At 49.2% G+C, this 20580-nt stretch overlaps 2 protein-coding genes across 2 annotated transcripts; both read left to right on the forward strand.

The window, feature by feature from the left end:
• The first annotated feature begins 1011 nt into the window (after positions 1-1011).
• GPATCH3 (G-patch domain containing 3) lies at positions 1012-7765 on the forward strand. Its single transcript, XM_019980456.2, has 7 exons — positions 1012-1463; positions 2783-3201; positions 4862-5036; positions 5331-5390; positions 6091-6212; positions 6324-6451; positions 7039-7765. Exons 1-7 carry the CDS (start codon positions 1028-1030, stop codon positions 7250-7252), a joined length of 1554 nt encoding a protein of 517 aa, XP_019836015.1. The 5' UTR covers positions 1012-1027; the 3' UTR covers positions 7253-7765.
• A 148-nt stretch (positions 7766-7913) lies between these two features.
• On the forward strand, positions 7914-20131 carry GPN2 (GPN-loop GTPase 2). Its single transcript, XM_019980474.2, has 5 exons — positions 7914-8593; positions 9163-9319; positions 11571-11731; positions 15333-15463; positions 16696-20131. Exons 1-5 carry the CDS (start codon positions 8183-8185, stop codon positions 16766-16768), a joined length of 933 nt encoding a protein of 310 aa, XP_019836033.1. The 5' UTR covers positions 7914-8182; the 3' UTR covers positions 16769-20131.
• Positions 20132-20580: the final 449 nt, after the last annotated feature.

Consider the following 20580-nt stretch of genomic DNA (forward strand, 5'->3'; position numbering starts at 1 on the left):
TTTAGTTGCTTCAGTCGTGTCTGACTCTGTACGACCCTATGGACTGCAGCCCGCCAGGCTTCTCTGGCGATGGGATGGATTCTCTAGGCAAGAGTACTGGAGGGGATTGCCATGCCCTCCTCCAGGTGATCTTCCCGACCCAGGGATCGAACCCAGGTCTACCGAGTTGCAGGATCCCTGGGAGGGATCATTTCTTGATCCTTTCCAACGGCAGCAAGGCCTCCAACAACCAACCAGCTTTCCCTAAGCATCTACTATGTGAAAGACGTACAAAGATGAATAATGAAAACAAGAACAGAAAGCCCTCTCATATTGCAGCTCCCCGTTATCATGAAAATATCAGGGAACTGAGCCACCAGGGAAGCCCCGGATTCTCTTCTTCGAAATGATTTGTGGGAGTTCACCAATACGTTTTGGAAGAATGAATGGACTGAAAACGCTCTAAACTGATAATTACAATTAGGTTTGGGAAATCTTAAACACTGTCCCTCCCTCAGACTTCTGATTTGATCCTCACTAGTGTAAAAGAGGAGAAGGCAATGGCACCCCACTCCAGTACTCTTGCCTGGAAAATCCTATGGGCAGAGGAGCCTGGTAGGCTGCAGTCCATGGAGTCGCTGAGGGTCGGACATGACTGAGCGACTTCACTTTCACTTTTCACTTTATGCGTTGGAGAAGGAAATGGCAACCCACTCCAGAGTTCTTGCCTGGAGAATCCCAGGGACGGGAGAGCCTGGTGGGCTGCCGTCTACGGGGTCGCACAGAGTCGGACACGACTGAAGCGACTTAGCAGCAGCAGCAGTGTAAAAGAACGCTGTAACACCACTTCTCAGGTGACTTTTTTCCATCACCACTTGCCTGTCTGTGGGAAAGGGACAGAACGACTTCATTCGAACCTTCCCACCTCTCGGTTCCATAGGCACAATCCCAGCTGACTCATCACCGAATACGCAATATTGCTACGCCTCAGCGCCAGCTCGCGATGTTCTCGCGAGAGTTGGTTCCAGCCGATCATGTGACAGCTAAGATGGCGGTGTCCAGCGAGGCGGAAGAGGAGGCGGTAGTTTATTTAGTCGTGAGCGGTATCCCCTCGGAGTTGCGGTCAGCACAGCTTCGGAACTACTTTAGCCAGTTCCGGGAACAACGCGACTGTGGCTTCCTCTGTTTCCATTACCGGCATCGGCCTGAGCGGGCCCCTCCCCAGGCTGCTCCCGACTGTACCCCAACTCCTATCCGCCAGGGTCTTGCCCAGACTTCACTCAACGATGCCGGTGCTCTCTCCACTCAGGACTCTAACCCTACCCGGACCCGCACCTGCTGCTGTGTTGTCTCTGTACGGGGGGCCGCTCAAGCCCAGAGGTTTCTCCGCATGTACTCGGGCCGCCGGTGGCTGGATTCTCAGGGGACTTGGTTACCTGGTCGTTGTTTCATCCGCAGACTTCGGTTACCTACTGAGGCATCAGGTACCCGTGGGAAAGAGACTAGACTTGGCCTACGGGCACTGGAACAGAGGTACCTTTCCTGAGGAGTGATGAAGATAAGTTAGGTCCCTCGTTAGGGCTCTTCAAGAGTTTAGATAATTTGTGGACAAAGTTTCAGGCTTAGTTTGCACGGTAGAAAAACTTGGGGAGAGGGGAACCTATTCAGATGATCTTTCCAGTTTATTAAGTCTATTCCTAGATCCTTTCGATTTTGCACTGACATAGAGGGGTGAAAAGGAAGTCAAGTATTGTTTTTGTTGCCCCTTCTTTGTTGTCCGCCGCCCAGTCCTCTCTTGGCAAGATGCAGTTGCTCAGTCTCCAGCTGTTTGCAATCCCATGGATTGCAGCATGCCAGGCTTCTCTGGCAAGGCGCAGATGAAGAGACAAGGTTTTTTATTTGGACTGTTCCCATTTTCTTGGGAAATCACTGATATGGAAACAGGAACCACAGGGCAGGGCCCTCTAATTTATTCATTCAACAAATCTAGCCTGTATTTATAGACTGAGTGTGACTCTAGCTGGTATGTAGAAAACAGTCCGACACAGTCTGTGCTTCGAATTCAAAAAGGAACACAGATTTATAAAAAGATAATTGTTACAGGGATGCCATTCTAATTGTTAACATTTACTGAACGCTTCCTTATTAGGCACTGTTCTAAGCCTTTCATTTTCTTATTGACGCCTGACAACAATCGTATAAGGCAGGAGCTATTGTCACCCGTTTTGTAAGTGAGGAAACTGAAGGATGCAGAAGTTATGTTATAAGATGACAATCACAATATTAATCAGGCATTTTGCTCTGGAGCCTGTGCCCTTTATCTCCCATTGCTGTGAGATGGCAGAGGAGAAACCGATTTCCTAGAAGGATTAGGAGATGTGGCTTTCCATCTGGATCTTGAAATATAAACAGGAGTTTGTGGGAAAGAATGGTATTCAAAGTAAGTGGTATTTACAAAGATACAGAAATGTGAAGTCCAAAAACTTTCAGGGCATGTTAAATTGTTTGATGTGATTGGAACACATGATATGAGGGTGTGCGTGGGATGAGGGTTAGTGGCAGTTGAGAATCAAAAGGTCGTCAGGAACCAGATCTGAAAGAAACCTGTGAGCTTACCGAGGTGATGAGAAATGGCATAAAATTACTAGGTGGTTCTGGTCAGGAATCAGAGGAAAGGACTCTGGAAATGTTTGAAAGGGAGAAACAGTATTAGTGAAAGGATTTAAGCCTTGTCCAGTTTCTGGCTTACGTGTGGCTGGAGACTTTCAGGTTTCAAGTGCCATTCTTCTCCCTGCTTTCCAAGGTTTGGGCTCCTTTCCCTTCAAGACCCGGAAGGAACTGCAGAGTCGCCAGGCTAAGAGTGAAACCTTCACACTGGCTGACCTGAGGCAGCTGCCAGAGCTGAATCCACCGGTGCTGATGCCCAATGGGAATGTTGGCACTCCCCTGCGGGTCTTTTTAGAATTGATCCGGGCCTGCCGCCTACCCCCTCGGATCATCACCCAGCTTCAGCTCCAGTTCCCCAAGACAGGTTCCTCTCGGCGCTATGGCAATGTGCCCTTCACTTATGAGGACTCAGAGACTGTGGAGCAAGAAGAGTTTGTGTACACAGCCGAGGGTGAGGAAATACCCCAGGGAAGCTGCTTGGCAGACATACCATCCAACTCCCGTGAAGAGCCAGAGGAAGAAGAGGAAGAGGAAGAAGAGTCACACTCAGATGACGTGAGTATGGAGCACCATCTTGTCCTTGCTGGCAGCTTAGAGAGGCAAACGCATTGCTGCTGCCACTCTTCAATTGTGTGTTCCAAGAGCTCTAAACCTGGGGTCCTCAGGAGGCTTCTAAAGACTTGGAACTCCCTGACATTGAATATAAAACTGCATTTGCTTGTGCAGGTGTATGTTCCTTTGGCAAAAGGGACCAGAGCTTTTTTCCAAAGATTCTCAAAGGCATCTTTTCATTGCTTCAGAAGACATGTGAGGAGGGTCTCTTTCATTGATGAAATCTACTAAGAGATACGATCACCTAAGGAAGTAGAGGCAGAGCTAGGATGTGAACCCAGTCCCCTTCGCTCCTCGTCTGACCTCTGTGTGCTTTCATCATGTTGAGAACTCACCTCTGTTTTCTGACCTTGAATCTGTGGATTGAACGCTAGCCTCCAGTCTAACCTCATCAGTGAAAGAGACATTTCTTCTACCTCTTTCTCCAAACTTCATTGTTCACCCATTGAATCAGGAGATTTTGTTATTTATTGGGAAACTTTTTTTTAAATGCGTGCCTTGTGTAAAAAGCAATTGATCTATGTCTTCAAAGCTCCCCGCTCAGAGTTACTAACACATCTGGACCACATCCTTAGTGTGGTACTGTTATGCCTTTTCTCCAGCACTTTCTCTGCAGCAGTGATTCCTGAGGCCTCCTGGAGTTTAAATGGGGCAGGGGGCCCCCAGGATTTTAAGCCAGGAGTCATTCTATCATTCCACAAGTCCAGTCAAGCAGCCGTAAACACAGGGGCTAGCACAGGATTCCAGAGACCCTCTAAAGCTCATTTCCTTCCCTCCAAGAGCCTTCAGTCTCCCTGAAGAGGAAGAACCAGTATCTGCAAAGGGTACATGGTACAGAATGGGTTTGCAGGCTGGTGCTGCCCCTCTCTTGGTGTACCATCTTGGGCAAATCACTTTGCTTCACTAAATCGAAGTTTCCTTATCTGTAGAACGGGAATAATGGTACTTATTCACAGAGTTGTTCGGGTGATTAAAGGAGCTAAGGTATGTGAAGGGTCTGACACAGTTGACAGTAGGTATTAGTTCTTGTCCCTTCTTTCTTTGTGACATAATGTAGAAAAGCATAAACAGTGTATATTGATTAACACAGAAGTTCACAGACCAGTGAGAGTGCTGTGGGCCTCAGTGTAGGGGACTTCATGTGCACTAAAGCACTTGAGGATTAAGGAGGTGGTGGCGGAAGAGCAGGGCAGAGAGGCCGGGAGAGCGACGTGACCAAAAGTGCAACGATAAGAGTGAGTCAGGCTTGGGACTTCCTGGAGGTCCAGTGGGTAAGATTGGATGCCAGGGAAGTGCTTCCAGTGCAGGGGACACAGGTTCAGTCCCTGGTCAGGGAACTAAGATCCCTATCTGCTGTGTGGTGCAGCTTTAAAAAAAAAAAAGACTAGTAGGGGAAGTGGCCAAGTATGTTGAGAAACACTCAGGGCGTGGAGAGATTGTCAGGTCAGGCCTCAGGGGCCAAAAACATGCTGCTTCTCTGAGAAATCGGGAGGAATAGAGCTGAGGTCCCATCCCTAGGACCTCCTGTGCAGCCAGCTGCCTACCTGTGGGCCTCAGGTCAGGAAGCTGGACAGGCAGGTCTCCTCTCTCCACCTTCTCCCAGGATGATGACCGGGGTGAGGAGTGGGAGCGGCACGTGGCACTGCATGAGGACGTGACGGGGCAGGAGCGGACCTCTGAGCGGCTCTTTGAGGAGGAGATCGAGCTCAAGTGGGAGAAGGGCGGCTCCGGCCTGGTGTTCTACACCGACGCCCAGTTCTGGCAGGAGGAGGAAGGAGGTAATGCTAGCATCAGGCAAGGGCAGGGGTGGTCCCTGCTGCTCACCCTGCTGGCGGTGAGCCCGACCAGAGGGCTAGGAAAGAGGCTTACATTGTTGTATTTGAGAGACCAGCCATCCTTTCTAGGGGTTGGGGGTCAGGGGAGTGGGGAGAAAATGCCCTCCTCCCAATTCTGAGTGACCCTCCCAGAGGAGAGATTTGAATATACACTCCAAGTTCTAGAATGTCTAGATTTAACTCTTGATAGAACTGAGAGTCCTTGGTTCACTCTGCTTGATGCTTTTCTCTCTGCAGACTTTGATGAACAGACAGCTGATGACTGGGATGTGGACATGAGTGTGTACTACGACACAGGTACTGGGCCCGGGCTTGCAGTACTTGGAGATGGAATGGTGCCCTGGCCGTGCAGTGACACTTTACCAGACCTGCTTAGCAGAGTCTGTGACAGGGCACCAGTCTCTTAAAAGATCACTAGTTGAGTGCATTAAGTGCTGGTTGTGGGCAGCATCTTTTTTCTTTCTGTGTGGAGGAAGGACATGTGGGCACAGCCCTCAGGGAGGTCTGGTTCTGATGGGCAGGCCCTAGTAGAGTGGGAAAATCAGGAGTTCAGGCTCTGGTTAAGAATTTAGATTCTGGAGTCAAGAATCACCTAGGGTTGAGACCTCGCAGTGGTTAAGATTCCCAAGTTTCCAGTGCAGAGGGCTTGGGTTCGATACCTGGTTGAAGAACTAAGATCCCACATGCAGCGCAATGTGGTCAAAAAAAAAAAAAAATGACCTAGGGTGATTTACAGAGTGGGAGGTGAAGACCTGGGTCCTAATTCCAGCTCTCATTTTTTGGCTCTGTGACTTTTCTGCACCACAGTTTTTCCTCATCTGTAAGATGGGACAGCCATGGTTCTTCCTCTTGGCAAACTCCCAGTCTAATGAGAAAAATACAGTAATGACACACTATAAAGATGAATATGTAAATCTTGTGAGGAGGGCCTAGAAACCTGATTTTCCCTACTTCTGCTGAGAGAGACCCTTCCACAAACTGGGCTCTGCTTCCTCAGATGGTGGAGACAAAGACGCCCGAGACTCTGTCCAAATGCGTCTGGAACAGAGGCTCCGTGATGGCCAGGAGGCCGGCTCTGTGATCAGACACCAGGTGGGCACCTTCGAGCGCCATACCAAGGTGAGCATTGTGCCCAGCCCACTGACCCCTTTCTTTTCCTTCTTTACCCCCATTCCCTCCCCTGCCCCCACAGGAGCCCCATGTCTTGAGTCTTCTCTCTTTCCTCTGCAGGGCATTGGGCGGAAGGTGCTGGAACGGCAGGGCTGGGCTGAGGGCCAGGGCCTGGGCAGCCAGTGCTCAGGCGTTCCCGACGCCCTGGATAATGACGGCCAGCATCCCAGATGTAAGCGTGGATTGGGGTGAGTACGGCTGAGGGACTTCCCTGGGAGCCCAAGTGAGCCTTTCAGCTATACCCAGGTTCCCCATTTCCCTCTGGTTCTGGGTTGGGCGCTAGAGACCCCCCAGGGACTGAACTTTAAAGCAGAATTGGAAGAAGTTGATCTGGCACTAGTCTTTTCAAGACTGAGTCCTCAAGCTTGATTAAGGATGATTAATCTCCTGGAGGAGTCATTCCCTCAAGTCTGAGGAATTTGGACTTGATGATTGCTCTTAGGGAGTGACTGTAAGTCACAAAGTGGTAACAGTTGTTCTGAATTTTGTGTACTATTTAAAATGAAAGCAGTATGTGAGGCCCCTGGTTGCTGGCACCATCAACAGATAAGATGAGGGGGCAGGAGATTCAATGCTCTGTCTTTGGGACAAACCAGATATGTTGGTGATGGACAGGGAGGCCTGGCATGCTTCAGTCCATGGGGTCACAAAGAGTCGGACACAACTGAGTGACTGAACTGAAGAAATACATAGTAGCTATTACCCTGTTCTTTCCCAACCCCTTTACTGGGGTAAGAGAGCAACCCTCTCACGGAGAGCCCTTTTTTTGTTTCAGGTACCATGGAGAGAAGCTCCAGCCATTTGGGCAACCGAAGAGGCCCCGTGGAACTGGCTTGGGGCTAATCTCCACCATCTACGATGAGCCCCTACCCCAGGACCAAGGAGAGTCGCTGCTCCGCCGCCAGCCACCCACCAGCATGAAGTTTCGCACAGAGGCTTTTGTGAGGAGTTCCAGCTGTGCACTGAACAGCCTCTCAGAGCCTGAGTGAAAGGTTCAAGGACTCCCCCTTAATCAGGATCACTCATAACTGCACAGTGGCAGCCCTGTGCCCAGCCTTATCTTCCACTGAAGGCAGAAAGAACTCTGGGAGCAGCAGTCTGCACGGTTGTTCAGGATGCTTTGTTCAGAACTTGCCTTCTGGTTGTCTACCTCAGGGACATTTTTACAAAAAACCCCCGTTATATACTTCCCTTTAATGAAAGGAATTAATGACTCCTCCTCCTTGGTCTCCTAACCCTAGTCCCTATTTTTTGGGCTTGCTTCTGTTGCCTCCCCCAGCCCCTTGAAAAGCTGGACTGGCTGAGGTTATCAGCAAAACCTTACTGGGAGGAGGTTACCATGAAGCCCAGAAAGAGGGGCGTTAAGGACACGGAAGAGGAGAGGGCTCATGTTCCTAAGAGACGGTCTTGGGGCGGGCTCCAGTGCTGGGCCGGGGCAGCGGACAACCCGCCGCAGATGTGCCGGGTCTCCTAACGGGAGAATAAAAAGGTTAACTACCGAATTTCTCTTTCTCTTCGGATTTGGGCCAGGAGTACGGTGGGGAAACCCCCGGAAAGGTCCCTGCAGGGCCCCCAATCGGCTCCACGCCCCAGCGTCACCACTTGGGGCTTATCTCCACAGCTCTCGGCGCCAAGCTATGTCGTCACCGTGAGGGCGGGACTTCCTCTCCGGGCCGGGCTTTCCCGACGTCATCCGGAAGTCGGGTGCAGGTCCTGTCGGTACCTGGCCTTCTGATCCCCTCACAGCGCGTGGGTTCCCTCCTCTTCCTCAGGCGAGCCCCCGGCATCGCGGCCAGCCCGGGGCGAAGCGCACGTTGGGGGATCCCGTCGTTGCCCTCAGAGGTCGTCTCCGGTGTGGCTCCCGCCTCCCTCCCCTGCCGCGCTCAGCTGCTCCGCACGGAGCCGTGTGCCGGCCGCCCATGGCGGGAGCCGCTCCGACCACGGCGTTTGGGCAGGCGGTGATCGGCCCGCCGGGCTCGGGGAAGACCACGTATTGTCTGGGCATGAGCGAGTTCCTGCGCGCGCTGGGCCGGCGCGTGGCGGTGGTGAACCTGGACCCAGCCAACGAGGGGCTGCCATACGAGTGCGCCGTGGACGTGGGCGAGCTGGTGGGGCTGGGCGACGTGATGGACGCGCTGCAGCTGGGCCCCAACGGCGGCCTGCTCTATTGCATGGAGTACCTAGAGGCCAACCTGGACTGGCTGCGTGCCAAGCTTGACCCCCTGCGCGGCCACTACTTTCTCTTCGACTGCCCTGGCCAAGTGGAACTCTGCACGCACCACGGAGCCTTGCGCAGCATCTTCTCCCAGATGACGCAGTGGGACCTCAGGGTGCGTCTGGGGTCTGGCGGGCCTATTTTGCAGATGGAAGAACTGAGAAAGGGAGGAGGACAGATGCCACGCCCCCATGTCCCTCAGTGAGGTAGGGGCCCAGACGCTTTGAAGTAAAACAGGTGTGAGTTCGAATTCTGGCTTTGCCACTGACTCCACACTATGTGGTCCTGTGCAAGCCAGTTTAATCCCTCTGAACCTGCTTTCTCATCTGTAGGATGGATGTGTCACTACCCAATTGGGGATTATTGGGAGTATAGAAGGGTTTAAGTGGAAAGTGGCATGATGATTGTTGTTGTGACTTGGTAGGCAAAGAAAGTGAAACAGTGGAGTCAGATGCAGTGCCCACTGGGAGGCTCAGTGCAAGGCATCTTGTAGGAAAAAGTGTTCCACCTCTCCTGGGATAAGGGTTAGCAGTGGCTGTTAGAATGAAACAGAAGGAGGAGGAGACTAATGGGAAGACTTGCCCTTTGCCCTCAGAAGTCCCAAATCTGATGGGAGGGACAGAGGCCCTAATGTTCCCTGCCTCCCTGGGCCACTCTCACACCTTTCCATTCCTCTCTTCCCAGCTGACTGCTGTTCACCTGGTGGATTCTCACTATTGCACAGACCCTGCCAAGTTCATTTCGGTACTGTGTACTTCCTTGGCCACCATGCTGCATGTGGAGCTGCCCCACGTCAACCTCCTCTCCAAGATGGACCTCATTGAACACTATGGGAAGCTGGGTAAGAGATCCTGTTCTGGAAGCCCAGGGCAGCAGGTGGGCTGGAGTGATGCAGAGATCTCTGCTGAAGGAAGCCGCTTCCAGGGACTGTGTATGGCCTGGTGATAGTAGCCACAGGCAGATCTGACCCCTGCCCATTTATTTTGTGCCCCTCCGTGCCAGATACTATTCTGGGTTTTGGAGACAAGAGAGCTACAGATGGTGATATGTATTATGAAGGAATTAGAAGAAAATGATGCATAGTGAGTGAATGAGAAGGAGGGTGTGAACTGTACCATTTGAGCTGAGTAGTAAAAAAAAAAAAAAAGCCAGTCAATGCAGAAGTGTCCTAGACAGGGGATCCAGTAACAGTAAAGGCCCTTAGGGAAAGAGCTTTTTGTGTTCAAGGGAAAGGGGATGGGAAGTGGGGGAGCCCAGTGTAGCTCAGAGAGTGATAGGAGGAAGCGAGGTCAGAGAGGTAGGCAGGGGCTAAAGAGGAAAGCCATTGATGAATATGAAGCAGGAGAACACCATGAACTGAAAAGGCCCTTTTGGCTTCTTTGTGAATTGAAAGAGGCAAGAATGAAACAGATCCTATAGGAGGTTTTTGCAGCAACCCAGGCGGTGGTTAGTGGGAACGAAGAGAAGGAAATAGATATAAAACTTAACTCAGGAAATAGGATTTGCTGGTGGATTGGACATAGAGGAATTAAGAATGCCTCTCACATTTCTGACCGAACCAGTGGACGGATAAAGGTGGGAACAACAAAGGGAGAAGCAGGCTGGCAGGAGGCAGGGGTGTTGCCTAGGGTTCTAACAGCCAGCGTTTTTTCTCCTGCAAAATTAGTGCTCTCCTGACTGGAGCATCAGTTCTCTAAATACCATCTTCAGCCACAGAGAATGGAGAGAACAGCTGAAAGGAGGTTGTGGAGAGAGTGAAGTGTCGGGGCCTTGTCCAGGGAGGGTAACTGGGTGCCCGTCGGGACACGGAAGGATGTCAGCACCTTGGAGGGGCCACCTCAGCCCAGAGTCTTGGTCCATCTCTTGGCAAGCCCAGACACCCCATTTTATCTGTGTACAGATTTATGCCTCTCTCCCCCTTCACAGCCTCCATTCCGATGGCCACGTTTGTCCTCTGCATTTCTAGCTCTGACTCTTGCCAGTCATCCTCACAAGAGATGGAGGCACACACCAGATCAGGCAGTTGAGACCCAGAGAAGTTACATGAATAGCCCAAGCTAGCATGTTAGCTGAGAGGAAATCTAAGTGCCAGTGTACCTGGCTGCAGTTTCTCCATTCTCAGTGAGAAACATACCTGTCAGGCAATCCAAGAAGTTTGCTGGAATGGCCACATTTTCTTCCTTGCAGACACAGGGGTGTCAGTTTCTAATCAGGGCTGGTAAGAATACAGAAAGCAGAGCTCAGGGTGTGAGTCAGTTGGTCCCGACAGCCAGATTCCCTCAACTGACTTTGGGACAGACCTGCTGAGTTCCCAGCTGCCTGAGTTTTCCAGGCAGAAATGGATAATACGGGAAGGCCCACTTTCCTTCTCTTAAGAGGAAGTTTGTATTCATAGAACTGAATTCAGGGACCTCTGAGTCATCTATTCTGATCTTCTCATTTTATGCTAAGAAGGAACTGGCCCAGAAAGGGAAAGTCATTTTCCCAAGAGGCCAGCTTGCTAGATCGATGACTTGGAGTGTGTGTGCCTGGTCCTGGGGGCACTGCCTGGCTGTGAGCCTCGTGAGGCAGGGGCCAAGCAGTGTTATTGGTACATGTTCAGTCTTATTACCGTTGATCAGGCACTTCTCTGAACCAGACACTGAGGTTTATGGCAGTTAATCCTCACAGTAGCCTCATGAGGTGGGTAACTGCCCACAGAGCTGGTAAATGGCAGCGCCAACAAGTGAAATCAGTTGTTTTCTTCTTAGTAAGTTAATTTCACTGCCTCAACAAATATTTGTTGAATGAATGAATGAATGAGTGAGTGAATGAAGGCAAAGGAAGAAAGAAAAAAATACGTTCTCTGTTCTCAGGTCTTTGCCTGATGCCAACTGCTCCTAATACCAGTTTCTCTTCTCTTTCTTCTTTTTTAATTGAAATATAATGGACTTACAATGTTGTGTTAACAAAGTGATTCAGTTATACATACATAACATTCAGTTATACATATACATATACATATATTCTTTTTCGTATTCTTTCCATTGTGGTTTATCTTTATCACAGGATATTGAATAGAGTTCCCTGTGCTAACCAGTTTCTCTTCTTAGCCTTCAACCTGGACTACTACACAGAGGTCCTGGACCTCTCCTACCTGCTGGACCATCTTGCTTCGGATCCTTTCTTCCGCCACTACCGGCAGCTCAACGAGAAACTGGTGCAGCTCATTGAAGACTACAGCCTAGTCTCCTTCATCCCTCTCAATATTCAGGTACAAGCATACGTCTTTTTTTTTCTTTCTCTCTCTCTTTTTTTTGGACATGCTGCGCAACTTGTGGAATCCCCAACCGGGGACTGAACCTGGGCCTTGGACAGTGAAAGCTCAGAGTGCTAACTGCTCACAGTGCTAACTGCTGGACCGGCAGAGAAGTCCCGAAGGACATCTCAGTTTTTTTGCACTTCACTTTACTGTACTTCACAGCTACTGCTTTTTTTTTTTTTAATGAATTGCAGGTTTGTGGCAACCCTGCATTCAACAAGTGTATGTTCCAACAGCATTTGCTCACTTCATGTCTCCATGTCACACTTTGATGATTCTCACAATATTTTAAGCTTTTTCATTATTATTATTATATTTGTTATGATGATCTGTGATCAGTGATCTTTAATGTTACTCTCTACAGTCGTTTGGGGCACCATCAACTACACCCATATAAGACAGTGAACTTAATCCACAGATGGCGTGTGGATTTTGACATGTATTTTGATAGCTTCACTGACTGGCTGTTCCCGCATCTCGCTCCCTCTCCTTGGGCCGCCTTATTCCCTAAAACACAGCAGTGTGGAAATTAGGCCAGTTAATAACCCTACACTGGTCTCTGTGTTCAAGTAAAAGGAAGAGCTTCACGTCTCTCACTTTAAAAGCTAGAAATACTTAAAATCAGTGAGGAAGCCATGTCGAAAAGCTAAGAAAGGCCAAAAGCTAGGCCTCTGGTGCCAAACTGTTTGCCACGTTGTAAATGCAAAGGAAAAATTCATGAAGGAAATCAGAAGTGCTGCTCAGTGAACACAGGAGCAGTAAGAAAGCACAACAGAAATCTTTCAGCATATCAGAAAGCTGATATGGAGAAAGTTTTAGAGGTCTGAATAGATCAAACCAGCCATAGCATTTCCTTAAGCCAAAGCCCAATCCAGAGCAAGGCCCTACCTAACTCCTTCTTGTTCTTTGAAGGCTGAGAGGTGAGGAAGCTACAGAAAAAAAGTTTGAAACTTGCAGAGGTTGGTTCCTGAGGTTTAAGGAAGGAAGCCATCCCAGTAACATGAAAGTGTAGGTAAAGCAGCAAGTGCTAAGGAGAAGCTGCAGCAAATGATCCAGAAGATCTCGCTGAGATAATTAAGGTGACGTCACTAAACAGATTCTCAGTGTAGACAAAACAGCCTTACACTGGAAGGTGTTATCTAGGACTTTGTAGCTAGAGAGGAGTCAGTGCCTGGCTTCAAAGGACAGGCTGACTCTTGTTAGGGACTAATGCATCTCGTGACTTTAAGTTGAAGCCAGAGCTCATTTACCATTCTGAAAATCCTAGGCCCTTAGGAATTCTATTAAATCTGCTCTATCTGTGCTTTATAAATGGAACAACAAAGCCTGGATGACAGCACATCTGCATACATGTTTTACTAAATATTTTAAGCCCACTATTGAGACCTACTACTCAGAGAAAAAGATGCTTTTCATAATATTACTGCTCATTGACAAGACACCTATTCACCCAGGGGCTGTGATGGAGAAGTTTTCATGCCTGCCAACACAACATCCATTCTGCAGCCCATGGATCAAGGAGTCGTTTTGACTTTCAAGTCTTAGTATTTAAAAAATACATTTCTGAAGGGTATAGCTGCCATAGATGGTGATTCCACTCATGGTTCTGGGCAAAGTAAATTGAAAATCTTCTGGAAAGGATCCCCATTCTAGATGTCATTAAGAACATCTGTGATTCATGGGAACAGGTCAAAATATCAACATTAAAAGGAGTTTGGAAAACGTTGATTCTAGCCCTTGTGGGTGACTCTGAGGGGTTCAAAACTTCTGTGGAGAAAGTAAGTGCAGATTGGTAGAAATGGCAAGAGAATTAGAATTAAAAGAGCCTGAAGCTGTGACTGAATTGCTGCAATCTCATGAAAAAAGTTGAATGGATAAGTTCCTTCTCAGGGATGAGCAAAGCAAGTGGTTTCTTGAGATGGAACCTACTGGTGAAGATAACTGGGAAGGATGAAATGGCAACAAAGGATTTAGAATATCACATGAGCTCAGTTGATACAGTAGCAGCAGGGTTTCAGAGGACTGACTCCAGTTTTGAAAGAAGTTCTACTGTCATGCTATTAAATGCTGTCAAACAGCTTTGCGTGCTACAGGGAGATGGTTCATAAAAAGAAGAGTCAATTGATGCTGCACACTTCACTATTGTCTTATTTTAAGAAACTGCCACAACCATCTCAGCCTTCAGCCACCACCACCCTGATCAGTTAGCAGCCTTCAACATGGAGGCAAGACCCTCAACCAGCAAAAAGATTATGACTCACTGAAGGCTCAGATGATAGTTAGCATTTTTTAGCAATAAAGTACTTTTTGATTAAGGTTTTTTTTTTTAGACATAATTGTACACTTAGTAGACTACAGTAGAGCTTAAACACGACTTTTATATGCACTGGGAAACCGAAATATTCATGTGACTCGCTTGATGATGGGATTTGCTTTATTGGAATACTCTAGAACCCAACCCACAGTATCTCCGAGGTGTGCTTGTACTAGGCACTGGAACGACTCCTCCCTTGGCTATCGGCTCTGACGTGCCTGGGACTGCACTTGCAGACCAAGGATATAGGAAGCGTGGAGGCCTCGAACAGTAGTCTTTGTCCTGGTCTCAGCTCATCAGTCTCATTGGCTTCGAGGCCAGTGGGAGGCAGGATTCCAGTAAAGAGGGTGGACCAGACTTTGGCCCTGTCTGTTCTGTTTTGCTGGGTTCTCTCCACGTATGTTACCTCCTCTGTGTGAAAATGGAGGGGTTCAGAAAGTGCCCAGCAAGGGACTTGACCAAGGCCAGAGACAAGTCTTTCAGGCTCTTTCCAGATGGGCAACTGACTGTTGACTTTGCAAAGTAGTACCCAACTCTTGTGCCTCTCACCTTGTACCCTGCAAAGGGAACCTGGGAGGAAAAGGTGCGTGTTAGATTATCCTTTCTGCTGTGGTGGACTTAAAGAACTTGTCTCTTCTGTTTAATGCCACACTTCTCTCCTCTACAGTGAGGAGGTGAACCCTATAATATTAATCGTACAATTTACAGCTTGTTGAAGGCTTTCTGTATTAGACACTGTGTGTGTGTGCTGAGGACTGTTACATGTACTGTTTTGATCTCTTTCCCATCATGTGATATAGGGACCATCCTTACCACTTTTATATGGAGGAACAAATAAGTTACATGCATATTTACGGGTGCCTGCTGTTAGCTAAATGCTGTGCCAGGCACTGGGGATGTCTGGGCAAACAGGTTCCTGACCTCCAAGGGTGCACAGTCCAATGGGGGAGTTACTAACTTGTTAATAGTAAGATGGTAGGCTCATAGCCACAGTGGGGATCAACCCAGGGGATGGTAAGTGTGCATGGAGGAGCTTATCTGTTCTAATTTGGGTGAGTTGGCAGTTAGGAAAGAAGGGGTGTAGTCGGGCCTCTGGCGACACTAGATATATTCCAGGCCAAGGAAGCTGCATGGATTAAAGGCTTCACGAGGCAAGATGGAGGGGGCATATTTGGAGAATGCAGTTGGTTTGGTACAACCTCAGTTCCACATACCTCTGTTTCTCTCCTCCCTGCTCAGGACAAGGAGAGTATCCAGCAGGTGCTGCAGGCTGTGGATAAAGCCAACGGCTACTGCTTTGGGGTCCAGGAGCAGCGGAGCCTGGAGGCCATGATGTCTGCCGCCATGGGAGCTGACTTCCACTTCTCCTCGTATCCTTCCTCACCAGCCTCCACCGTGGCCAAGAGCAGAAGGCCAGGGGCTGAGGAATGGCCACGTCTGCCCTTACAGATGATTGGTTTCCTGTTGACCAGTGGGCTCCCTGGTGGCTGGTCCCTTGGAAGGCTTCAGGGTTGTTTGTACCTGAGGATAAGTAGGAATCTGATCAGAAGGAGCAACAAATACAGAGGCCCAGCCATGAAGGGGCACTGGTCACTTGGGAGAGACACGAGGGCTTCAGTTTGCCTGGTGTCTTGAACTTGAAGGAGAAGGGGAGATGCAGTGGTCAAGGGAGGTGGGCAGTGGAGGAGTGTGGACTTTGGTCTGTGGGTGGCTGGTGGGAACCAGCATCCTCCCGATGAGCTGAGCGTGATGTGATCAGATGTCCATTTTTGAAAAGCACCTCCAAGTACAGAAAGTGCATTTAAGGGATGTGATTGGAAGCAGGAGCGTTTTTAGTCTCCAGGTGAGAACGGATGAAATGTTAGTATGAGAATAGAAAAAGGGGTGTGGCCTGGGAAAAATACTAAGGAGATAGACAACCAGAGCTGGTGACCAGGTGGTTATAGGATAGAAGGAGGTGGAGCAGAAGTTAGACTCCCAGGTGGTTGGGCTGGTTGTAGGCCTCCTTGGTGGCTTGGATGGTAAAGGATGTGCCTGCAACGCAGGTTTGATCCCTGGATGGGGAAAACCTCTGACTCCTGGAGGGGCATGGCTACCCACTCCAGTATCCTTGCCTGGAGAATTCCATGGACACAGAAGCCTGATGGTCTGTGGTCCATGGGTTCGCAGTCAGACATGACTAAGCAACTAACACTTTGACTTTTCGGGGTGGTTGTGCTCACTGAGGCCAAAAAAGGAAGAGGAGAGGGCAGGTTTGTCACGTGGGTAGCAGGGATGGGAGCTGAGGGTTGTGCCATCTTTGAGGGGCATGGCTCCAGAGCACGTGCCACAACACAGAGCCGGAAGGTTGGCGCGCTCCAGTTCTCTGCTGCTTAGCACTGTGGGGAAAAGGCACAAAGAGGAGCGTGTGAGTCTGGTTGCTTCAAGGGACTTCTCAGACCAGTTGGTCCCCATGGCCTGAAGCTATAATTATGAGGAAGGGAACAGGATGGGAGGAACCTGCCAGACACAGTTGGGAGGCAGGCATCACAGAGATCAGATCCTGCCCAGACCAGTTCCCCATCCTTGCCTGTGCTGTCAGCCTTGACAAGCCCCCCATCAGCACCCTGGGCCTCCAGGAGAAGTACCTGGCGCCCTCAGAGCAGTCAGTGGAGCAGGAGGCCATGCAGCTGTAGCAGCAAGCTGGGCTCCGGAGGACGAGACACACGACCCAGCACTGGGGGGAGTGGCGGCTCCCAGTGACCAGCTGGACAGCTCAGCTGCAGCAGATCCAAGAGCAGCCCTCCGGGCTAGAGCTGGGAGACAGGCATGAGGATACCTAGGCCTGCAGAGGACTTCTGGCCTGAAGCCAGACGTGTCGCAAAGCAGAGCATCAGTCACACCCTTATGAGCTCTGGATGCTGCCACTGGGCATTCAGCACTGACCCACTTGGGCTGTGATGGGATGTGCTGCAATACAAGAGCTTATTTTCTACTTCTTGTGGCTTCCAAACTTTCTTCCCGCTACCCTGGCCAAGGGAGGTGGGAACGTGGGAAGGCCACCCTTCCCCAGAAGAGGCCTGTTTCTTGGTATTCCAGGGCAGGCTCGCCCCCAAGCCCAGGACCATGCTGGAGGGATGACCCAGTCTCCAGTGGTGCTCCTTTGTCCATCTTCAGCGCTAACAGTGAACTCAAGCCTGAGCTTTCACAAGCACCATTTCCTAGCAGATCTTGCAATGGTTTATTTTCATTGTATTTATTTCACAGTTTTATTCTTTTGAGGGGCAAGTGTTAATTAGTTTTCCATTTATAGTAATGATTAAAGTTTATTTTAAAATGAAGTTACTTATACAAAATATGTTGTTGAAAGAAAAATATTAGTATATAATACGGTATGAAGGCTGTGGCAAAACGATGACTTCAGGTTGGAAATACTGGTACTTGCTTCTTGTTGGGTGTTGCAGCTAGTTGGGGGCGATTCGTATTTTTAACCAGTAGGTGGCGCCCCAGGCTTTCTTTTCTTTCTTTTTTTTTTTCTTTTTTAATTTTAATTTTCTTTCAGTTGTAGCCTGGAGGCAGAAGGGGACAGATGGCAGTTGTGCCAGTATTCTTATTTGCAGACACTCAGGCCTGTTAACACATGGGATGGGCTTCGCATTTCACAAAGAGCTTCCACACAGACAGTCCTCATATGACTCTCACAGGAACGCCTAGGGCTACAGATGAGGTGGGGAATGGTGCTAACCCCCACTTTATATGAGGAAACAGAAAACTGAGGAGTTTGAACCTCGGTCAGCCTGGCTCTCTCACACTCGCTTTGCTGACTTCTTAAATGGCGAATCCTTAGTGGTGAAAAGTCACGGCTCCTTCTCCCACAGGATTTGTAGCCACTCATGAGAAAGAATTTAGACACCTGTAGAGTATTCCTGGGAGAAGGCAATGGCACCCCCACTCCAGTACTTTTGCCTGGAAAATCCCATGGACAGAGGAGCCTGGTAGGCTGCAGTCCATGGGGTCGCTAATAGTCAGACACGACTGAGCGACCTCGCTTTCACTTTTCACTTTCATGCATTGGAGAAGGAAATGGCAACCCACTCCAGTGTTCTTGCCTGGAGAATCCCAGGGACGGGGGAGCCTGGTGGGCTGCCGTCTATGGGGGTCGCACAGAGTCGGACACGACTGAAGCGACTTAGCAGCAGCAGCAGCAGCAGCAGCAGCAAAGTATTCCTGAGTTGTAAATCAGGGGGAACTGTTCTGAAGTGGACTTGAAATGGTGATTGAGCTCTGCTTTCTTAGTTTTGGCCATCAGAGCAGAAGGCAGAGAGGAAGGGGCCATAAGGAGGCTCTTCGGACTGGAGCAGTGTGAAAGCAGTCGACCTGGACTCCCACGCCTGGCAGGATACAGGATAATAACTGGGTGCTACTTCCCCCACCTCTTTCATCTGAGGAGTTCAAAGCACCTCACCCCTTTTAACACTGTACACAGTAGGTGGGGAGTATCAACAGGGCAAGCCAGGGAAACTGAGGCCAGGAGGCACTGCCTGGGGCTGTCTGTGAGTCACCTGTGAGGCTTGGAGCCCGGGATCATGACGCCCAGGCTCTTGGACAAATCCCTCATCAATTAAGGCGTGAGGGTGGGTGCTGTGTGTTTGAAGCTGGTACCAATAGTTGTGGTCAGGGGTTTTGATGCTTACCCCGAACTAGAGGCCCCAGCCACCACCAAAGCACACCAGATGGAAGAAAGGCGTCATGTAGAACTTTATGGCCTCATATGCAAGCACCCTCAGCATCAGTGAGTGGGGAAGGATGGAAACACTCCAGGCTTTATTTTCAGGCCTTGGTGTGACAAGGGTGTGTCTCCTCCAGTGGATGGAGCTCTGACCACTTCCCACTGATAGCAACATGATTCTCTGTTCGCCTGTTAGGACGGGCTGGACAGCACAATGCCGAAAAGCAGAGGCATCTGGGTTCCAGGTGAGGTCTGCTCAGCATGATATAGGCAGGGTCAGAGAAAGACTGGGCTTTCCTTGTGGTAAATCCGTCTGCAATGCGGGAGACCTGGGTTCGATCCCTGGATTGGGAAGATCCCCTGGAGAAGGGAAAGACTACCCACTCCAGTATTCTGGCCTAGAGAATTCACGGACTGTATAGTCCATGGGGTCGCAGAGTCGGACACGACTGAATGACTTTCACTTTAGGGCTTCTCTTGTAGCTCAGTTGGTAAAGAATCTGCCTGTAATACAGAAGACCTGGGTTCGATTCCTGGGTTGGGAAGATTCCCTGGAGAAGGAAATGGCAACCCACTCCAGTATTCTTGCCTGGAGAATCCCATGGACAGAGGAGCCTGGCGGGCTACAGTCCATGGGGTTACAAGAGTCAGACACGACTTAAGAGACTAAACCACCAGAGAAAGACTACCCTCGATTTGGCAGCAAGTGACAACTGTCCTTAAGATTTCTTTTTTTTTTCCCCCAATAGAAAAAGAAAACACTTGGAAAATGAAAATAATAAATTTTCTATTCAAATGTATAAATATATATTTTTTCTTTCAGTTTATTTTTCTATACATTCGGAAGGATAGCTATAGCATTTATATATGTGGGATATATTGTTATAGCTTTATAACCTTTTTGCAGTTAATATTTTTTCAGGTAATTAGAACTAGAAAAATCTTAGAATTTTTTTACCTTTTATATTAGAATATAACTGATTAACAATGTTGTGGTAGTTTCAGGTGGACAGCAAAGGGATTCAGCCACACACATACGTGTATCTATTTCCCCAAACTCCCCTCCTGTCCAGGCCTGCCACATGGTGTTGAGCAGAGCTCCCTGTGTGCACAGAAGGTCCTTGTTGAAAACTGGAAAAACCTTTTTTAATGTCTACATGATAATATTCTATAGTGTGGTTAAAACAGTGTTTATCCAGACTCCCACGGTTAGCCTTTAAGTTGTTGCCAGTTTTTTGCTATTATAAATAAGGTTGTGATTAACCTTTGTCTGAGTCTCTGACTTTTAACTTACGATACATAAGTCCTAGAAATAAAATTACCAACATTTTCTAGGTTCTGTGTTCATGTTCCCAAAATGCCTCCCAGAAAAGCGCCACCTTACATCTCACATGCCCTGTCTGGAAGTGCTCTTCTCAGCCCCGACCTCACCTGGCAATCGTGACTTCTGAAGGGAGGAAACCACCCCTGAGTGTCTTCCAAGGGACCTTCTTGGTCATCTCTGTTAACCTCTGTGCATTTCCTGGCTCTGAATTGGGAACCTCCAACAATTGGAAGATAGCATTTGGAACCTATCAGAGACCACAGCTCACTGGAAAGCCTTCCAGCCCGGACAAAGAGGCTGAGGAGTGAGGATGACACCCTAAAGCCCACAGAGCTGAAGCACAACCAGTATGCCCTCTGCTGTTGCTGAAGTAGCAAAACGCTCACCCACAGTTGGCTGAGAATAGGAAGCCTGACCCCATTAGGGTCTGTGGGAAGATGAGGCTCCCATCAGCG

Source organism: Bos indicus, chromosome 2, assembly GCF_029378745.1.
Source record: "Bos indicus isolate NIAB-ARS_2022 breed Sahiwal x Tharparkar chromosome 2, NIAB-ARS_B.indTharparkar_mat_pri_1.0, whole genome shotgun sequence".
Taxonomy (NCBI): Eukaryota; Metazoa; Chordata; class Mammalia; order Artiodactyla; family Bovidae; genus Bos; species Bos indicus.